General features: G+C 38.4%; 1 protein-coding gene across 1 annotated transcript; it reads right to left on the minus strand.

The window, feature by feature from the left end:
• Positions 1–205: 205 nt before the first annotated feature.
• Positions 206–7,626, minus strand: LOC110804028 (squamosa promoter-binding-like protein 9). The gene is made up of 4 exons (XM_022009586.2): positions 6,951–7,626; positions 3,808–3,950; positions 3,583–3,717; positions 206–899 (listed from the first exon to the last, which is right to left on the minus strand). Exons 1-4 carry the CDS (start codon positions 7,307–7,309, stop codon positions 445–447), a joined length of 1,092 nt encoding a protein of 363 aa, XP_021865278.1. The 5' UTR covers positions 7,310–7,626; the 3' UTR covers positions 206–444.
• Between the last annotated feature and the right edge of the window lie 291 nt (positions 7,627–7,917).

The raw sequence follows: 7,917 nt of genomic DNA on the forward strand, positions 1-7,917 counted from the left end.
GAGGTGGTTAATAAAATTGGATGATACTACTAATGAATGGCAATCAGGTACTCCGGGAACGATCCCATACGAAATTGAAATTAGGTAGCCAAACAAACTAAAAGCATAATGTAGAATCAGGTGGGGAATTGCCATTAGAATCAGGTCATAGCCTAATATAGTAATATCTTCATCTGATTTCACATAGACCATAGCAACACACATATTTCAGAAGGGGAATTGCATTGCAAACAGAAATTATTCAAATCAAACAGCATCACACGAAAGTTGTTGAGGAAAACAGAAAATACATGCTGGGGGAGAAATAATCAACTTAAGTCACAAGGTGCAGGGAGCAGTTGAAAATAAATTATCAACTTAAGAATTTAGGAAGATATCATAGGGAGCCCTATAGAAATCACTGCAACACGACTTAAGCTTTGTAAAAAGCAATGAAAACAAGAGTCAGAGTGACCAGTCGACATGGTTTGAGTTTGAATGGTCAACATCCATGTATTGTCGTCCACCATCTTGTACATGTTCCATCAGAAGATCACCATGATATGGACCACTAAAATTCTGCTGAGAGATTTGTCCAACTCCCAGATGACCCGAAGGCACACAATCAGCATCATTGTTGCCCTTAAAACCCCACGATGACCTGCTGCTGCTGCTGTTGCTGGGTAACTGTGCCACTGTAACACTATGAGCTGCACTACACTGGTCATTGTTGATCGAGTTACCTAGTCCAGCACCCGATGATCGGTTTCTGGAACTCCAAGTTTCATTTGACAGAAGAGAGAGAGCACAGCTTGAGTCACTTGAGACGCCTGTCATACATTCTCCCCACGGAAAACAATAGCTGGACTCATTAGCTGAACCTTGCATAAATATCTTCGGAGGAGGATCCTCAGAATCACCTGTGGATATTAACATGCCACAAACATTAGACATAACTCCCAACATTTCTGGAATTTCACAAAAGATAATTACGTCTCAGCTATCTTTATGAATCCCACCACCTAAATATTGGTCCCTCAACTCCTAACCTAGTAGCCTATTTCTGAATAACGACTATTATACTGAAATTTTCGTTTTCTAAATTGCAGGAAATAGAGTACACTAGACCCCACATTTTGCATTGTTTGGCAAATGCAAAGTAGTAGATTGTGGGGTAAGATTGAGTTCAATCCATTTCTATCCAGTACAAACACGGGAAAAGCATATTGAAGAGTGTATTTTCTGTAAAACTTACTGTCCTTTATATCATTTGACAAATTCAAACCAATTGTTGATCATAAAATACTTAAAAAATCAACTATGTTATGTTGCTTCACATCCAGTACCCCTGCCCTGATCAGACGAGATGCTTCATTAGGCATTTAGGGGCATTGGTGTTATCACTGTTTATGTAATGTTGTTATTGTTAAAAAACCAGCCGTGTTGGTCAAATCTGGTAATCTAATCTGCTATTTGTGATATGCTAAATAATACTATGAGCAAGTTTTTCCAAACAAGAACAACGGGAAATATCCATTAAATTTTCAAATAAACAGTAGCAGAAGAACAGAAGCTGTGAAAGAAGTTTGCTAACTATTTATCCCCTAAAAGTAGCTTAGCAAAATTTAACTAGAAAATGCAACTATAGCACATTTTGTAAATGGTTATTATTCAAAGTAATAGTAGAAAGTTTGTACATAATTTTGCAAGGACTGTTCTGTATGGATGTCCATGATATTAGACCTACACCGTCCAAAGTCCAAACACATATATTTCTTCTTCAATTCTTATTATAACCTAAACACATGCTTAGATAGGAGATGTATCACCATGGACTTCGCATGTAACATTCCATGCAAAAAATTACAAACTCGTTACTATTTCCTCAAAGTATAACCTTAGGGGCCGTTTGGTTCGCACAGGGTAAACGGAATGAACTCAACAAAGAGAAAGGGGAGGAAAGGAATGTAAAACCCTTTGTTGTAAATAGTTGTTTGTTTTGTTCCAATACCTTCTTCCTTCTCACACCAATACACCATTGCTTCCACCACATTCTCCCTCCCTCTAATGGTGTTGCCGCCTGCCCCTCTCCCCACATCTACCGCCGTTGCTCTTATCCTCCGGCCGCCCCTCTTCCCTCATCTTCTGCCGGCCGCTCTCCCTCATCCACTGCCGTTGCTCTTATCCTCCGGCCGCTCTCCCTCATCCACTGCCGTCGCTCAAATCTCTCTCTTTCTTCTCTTTTTGTTTCACCATGTTCATAAAGGGTATAATTTGATATTTTAAAGGTTAAATTCAACCATGAAAACTCCAGATCTGGAGCTTTCATGGTTGAATTTAACCTTTCAAATACATAATTTCTTGATGGGGAAATATTTGGGGGTGGGTTACGGTGGTTTTTGATTGCTTGGGCCAGGTTTTCGGGTGATTTTTGGTGGTTCCGGAGTGTTTTGGTGGTTGTCGACGTGGGAAAGGGTGGGTGAAAGTCGATGGGAAAGGGGGGAAGGCGTTGGTGGGTGGGGTTGTCGACGGGAAAGGGTAGAAGTGGCGGCGGGAAAGGGTCGAAGGTGGGTGGGTGGGTGGGTGCCGGTGGGATAAGGTGTGTCGACGGTGAAGGTGGTTCAGGTGTTGGGTCACTTGGGTTAGGGGTGAGCAAAAAGTTAGGGTACCCTGAATCGAAACCTGATAGGAACCTGCTCCGGTTCCGAGTAACAAATTTGGAAACCTGTTGCAACAGGTTTCGGTTCTCAATTTTTTGAAACGGGTACCCTGTACACACTAATTCTAACATGGAGTACCCAAAATAAAGAACCGGGCCATATAAAAATGTCTCATAAGCCCAAAATATAAAACAATCCAAGCTAATTTTTGGAAAATATAAATACAGAATGACAACTTAAGCCCAAACTATAAAAAAAAAAAAAAAAAAAAATCAAAGCCAAACCATAAAGTAGATAGTTTTTCAATAAAATCTCAATAACATATTTAAATTTTTAAAACAACTGTACCCTGAATCGGAACCTGTTGCAACAGGTTCTGGTTCTCATTTTTAGGAACCTCAGGTTCCGGTTCCCATTTTAAGGAACCTGTTGCAACAGGTTCCGGGAAGGGTACCTGCTCACCCCTAACTTGGGTGGTGTTATATTGTTGGTCAATGGTGGTCAACAATTTTGGGGGTGTTGGGGGAAAGGGAATGGGAAAGTTTGGGGGGGTAGGGTATCAAGTTAGAGGCTTTTGGGGGTAAGTGAAAAACAAAAAGAGGTAAAGGGAATGACAAAAAAGGGCAAACAAACAACAACAAACGGAATCATACTAGTTCATTCCCTTTCCTGAAAACCCCCAACCAAACGCCCCCTTCCAGTCTTGCACCAAACAGCCAATGGACATGAACTTCTAGTATAGTGGTAGTGACAGTAGTATTAAATCAAAATATTAAGTAGATAATAGCAAATAAAGCGGCATACTTAGATTGAACTAATAGAGTGTTAAAAGATTTAAAAGAAACAATGACAAAGTCATGTGCAACTACTAGTAGGTTCATATGACTTTTCCTCTCTAGATGCAGTGTTATGGTTCAATGTACAGAGTGCAGGATTACATCACCTGACCACATAATGGACCTGGACTGACTTCCAGACACCTGTTCAGAGGTTTCTGAACTCGGCCACAGATCCCTTTCAGACTGCCTTGAGTATGAAGAGAAGTCCAATAAAAAGCCACCACTTCCGCTGGTGTTATCTGCAATAGCATAAATGAAATTTCTAAGCAGAAAGCATCTTCTTGAGTTTTTTTTATACTAATAAACCCCCTAAAGTTACGATCTCTCACCACCAAAAAGGGATGCAGAGAGACGCCCCAAACGAGATGATAACAAAGATCCAGGTGGTGGTTTTCTTCGACGCTCATTATGACCGGCAAGGCGTCTGCGGCAGCTTCGTTTTCCTTGGTCAAATTCAGGAAGCCGATGAAATCTATGATACAATAACCAAAGCAACATAACATTTGGTGAGAGACTGAAGCACCCCCAAAGTAACATAACATTTGTTGACAGATAAAGCACTCTTAAATATAAAAATTCAATTTTCATATATTCTAAAACATCAAGTAATGCATCATACATCAACATTAAGCTTTAAAAGTTGCACGTTGCATTTTCTTATTTCATGCTCCCACTAGACGAAAAGAAAGTTCAATACCAATGAAAAATACATTCAACCATGCTCCCACTAGATGAAAAGAAAGTTCAACACCAATTGAAAATATATTCAATTTTAATTTATTTTTTTTAAAAAATCAACTCACGAAGTATTAGTTTTTACTACAAGACTAAACAGATTCCCAGGGAATGACCAAATATAAAAAAACCAAGGCGCTAGCCCCTTTCTATTCCTGAATGACAAATGCCATGTATCACTTAGAGTGTAAGATGAATTGGACATCTTTCTCAAACAAAGGACAACTCCAAGAGGACTCTATGCCTAAATCGTTCTTGTAGTGGACATGTTAGAACATGTCTATATCAGAAACCCTGAATCTTTTAAGATAGATAGAAAAAAATTACATCACTTATGAGTTATGACAGCCTAACTCCAATGGAAATATTTTCCATCAAACTCATTAAAAGAAACAAAGCTAAAGCAACACAAACTAAAGGAAACATGAAATTCCCTTCATCTACTCCACCTTAGTGTCAGAACGAACACTTCCCTTTTGGAGTAAAACACTCCAAAACACGATGGAATGCCACACAATGCACATCATTATCACCTGTTATACACTATGCATATATATTTCACAATGACAAGAGACCCTCACAAAAATACCAGATGTTGATTGACACGTCAGACCAATTTTTCATGCGTCAAAATTTAGTACCTTACCTTACAAACATTGGCTTCACAAAGGCAATGATCCATTGTAATATTTATTCAACTAACTACTGCAGCTTTGAAAATATTCAAAATCTTAACACAGTCCAGAAATTCTTCAATCATTGGGATAACAATATAACATGTCCGCCATGGAGTAATAAAGGAAACATCATTAAAACATGTGAGACTCAGGGTACGATAATGTGCCTCGGATCAAGTCTACAATGGGGTGCAGTTTTCTAAAAGACCCACTTTTCCATAGTGAACAACTAAAAGTCACAATATTGCATGTATCAGATCATTCTCCAAAGCATTGACAAAAATGTATGACAAAAGATACAGCGACCAGGTTTGCTTGCATTTAGCAGTCTAATGTCAGTCTCGATCAAGATATTACAGAGGTAAGGGTAAACAAATTGTACATCATCAAGTCTTACTGCAAGTAAATGAAAAAAATACTCTTCATCAAAAACTTTAAAACAGTCTCCAGCCACTTCCAGTTTCAGAAGCAAACAGAGTTGGAGAAAGACTTATTTTACATGTCATATCGTTGTACTCTGTACTTTTTTTTCCAAACACGAATTATCAAAGGGGATTGGTAGAGCACCTATACGTTATACTCTGTAAATCCGTAATACATTTGAGAAAAAGTAGGTTCTTCACTGATTAGCTATTTTTATGTTCCTACAAGTAAAATCTTCTGTAGTATGACATGGCTACAAACATACCCAATATGTCAGTAATATTATGATGGTTGTAACATCTAGATCCATACCTACTTAACACGGAAAAATTTGAGGACTCGCCAAAATAACATCATTCCTCCAAAAATAAATGAACTTCACCACAGACGATACACCGGCTATAACTACGAAAAATAGTCCATACGATTATACTTATGTTTTACCAAGCAGCAACACCAACATAAACCCCAATCTCCCTTGAGTCCCTTCTCCAATGAAAAAGGGAAAGAAAGAAAAATGAGGGAAGGAAGTTGGTAACGAATAAAATGCAAGCTATCACCTTTAACTGAATTCTACCATCCCAAAAGCACAAGCAACTTGATTCACTATTGCGGATGATGCTCAACTGCATATGACATTGCTTTTGAAAACAAAGTAATGACAGAAATTAATGTCCTTTGCCAAAAGGCAGACACAGCTCAAGTTGCTTATGATCCCTTCAATCCGTAATTATCCTTTTCCCCTCTTCTTTAAGTTTAGGACATCAGGGGTAGGAGCAAAGAATCTGAAACAGTAATAGGACACATAAAGATGATGGGTACTCAAAGATGGTAGCATGAACCCTTGCCATCAAATGCTTTCATCATGTTATTCTTTCTGTCCCTTTAAAAGCCAAAAGCGACATGCAGAAGATGACACTTGGTCATTAGCCTACCCTAACAATCATTTGTTATACTAAGCAAAACTTAAAGTTCTAATCTTCATTTGTGAAAACCTTCATCCTTCTCTTGTACCTATCAAAAGCAACCGCCAATGCACAGTTTCTCTCATTCCTACATGCTACTGCAAACTTTTCACCATTGTCCTTCAATCAACTTACCAAGCTTACACTCAAGACGTCAATGAACCACAATATATTCTTTAAACTTCACTCCAAATCTCCCAAATGCACCTATCAACATCCTAATAATATGCCCTAGATGACATAAGTATACTTTAAGCACAAACAATCATCACCTAACTCCACATTAAGTATGAAAAAACAATTATAAACAAATAAATAAATAACTTTCAACCACAAATCACAATAACCAAATCTTGCTCTCTCATTAATTACTCCCCACTGAATCAATCAAGTTTACTAAAAAAATCATTAAAAATTAAAGATTTTAGAGACTTGACCAAAATAAATGCTTGATAATTATGATAACAGAAAAGGACAGGTCAATTAATTAAACCAAGCAAATCCAAATTTAAACTCTAGACATATAAAAAAAAACATGATTAGGAAAAAGGAACAACATAAACATAAAACAATAATTTAAATGAGAAAAATTATAACATAAAATCAAAGAAATGGTCAAAAAAATAACTGAAATTTCAACACCGAGGAGAGAGAAAACAAAAATAAAGAGACCTGCTACACTGCTGGCAAAAGCGCTGCTCAATACCGGCAACAATGACAACAGGAGATTTGGAGTGCATGCCACAAACTTTATGCCTTGAATAATAAGCTTTAGCATCACTAAGATCTACATTACACCCTTCCACCTGACACCGCGGCGGCTGTCCGCCTTGCACCACCCCTTTCCCTCCCTTTTTCACCAACCCACCACCACCAGAAGACTTCCCGGAACCACCTCCGCCGCCGCCACCACCGCCCACATCCTCAAAGTAGATTTTCTGGCCAAATTTAAGGCCGTTTAAAGAATCAGACAACCCAGGAGAAGAGGTTGACGACCCTTCAACAGTCATGTAATTGGAACCCATTTCCATTAATTGTATTTCTTCATCATTCTGGAGAGAGAAAGTGGGGGGTGTTTTAGAGAGAAAAAAGAGGGGTTGAAATAAATAAATGAAAGAGTGGTGTTTAATTTGTTTCTTTTTAGTGGGAAATTGTAAAGATAGCAGACAAGAGAGACTGATAATGGGCCATGACAACTCGAGTTAACAGTACAAAATTGGCAAAAAAGAAGAAAGAAATGTTTGAACTCCCACAAACTGCTACAGTCCTGTTCTTCGTTTATCTGAATTTGTGGTGTGTCAGAGAGACACAGGGAGCAACTTTGGTGTGGGGGTCTATGAAGATTATTTTGGAGAGAGAATTTCATTTTTTGTAAAGTAAGATGAAAATAAAACGGTACGAATCCTCGGGTACCACGCTTGAGTGACCCGTGTTTGACACGAGGGATAAGGATTAGAGGGCGAGATAAGGATAGAAAATTGGCGATATGAAATAATCCGTATGTTTTTCCATATTTGATATTTGATACGGAGTATTACGTAGGAGCCAAATATCAAAATTGGGATAAATGACAAAGTTACTACTCCGTAAAACTCTGCTCCGTCCTATGTAGGGAAAAATGGATCGTGTGCGGGTCGGA

This window comes from Spinacia oleracea, chromosome 3, assembly GCF_020520425.1.
Source record: "Spinacia oleracea cultivar Varoflay chromosome 3, BTI_SOV_V1, whole genome shotgun sequence".
Taxonomy (NCBI): Eukaryota; Viridiplantae; Streptophyta; class Magnoliopsida; order Caryophyllales; family Amaranthaceae; genus Spinacia; species Spinacia oleracea.

Excerpts from the sequence above, each read along its gene's own strand:
- LOC110804028 (XM_022009586.2), bottom strand. The coding sequence starts at position 7,309 with ATGGAAATGGGTTCCAATTACATGACTGTTGAAGGGTCGTCAACCTCT. Across the intron at positions 3,951-6,950 it reads TTTTGCCAGCAGTGTAGCAG|ATTTCATCGGCTTCCTGAAT; the intron begins GTCTCTTTATTT and ends ATTGTATCATAG. Across the intron at positions 3,718-3,807 it reads CTCTGCATCCCTTTTTGGTG|ATAACACCAGCGGAAGTGGT; the intron begins GTGAGAGATCGT and ends ATGCTATTGCAG.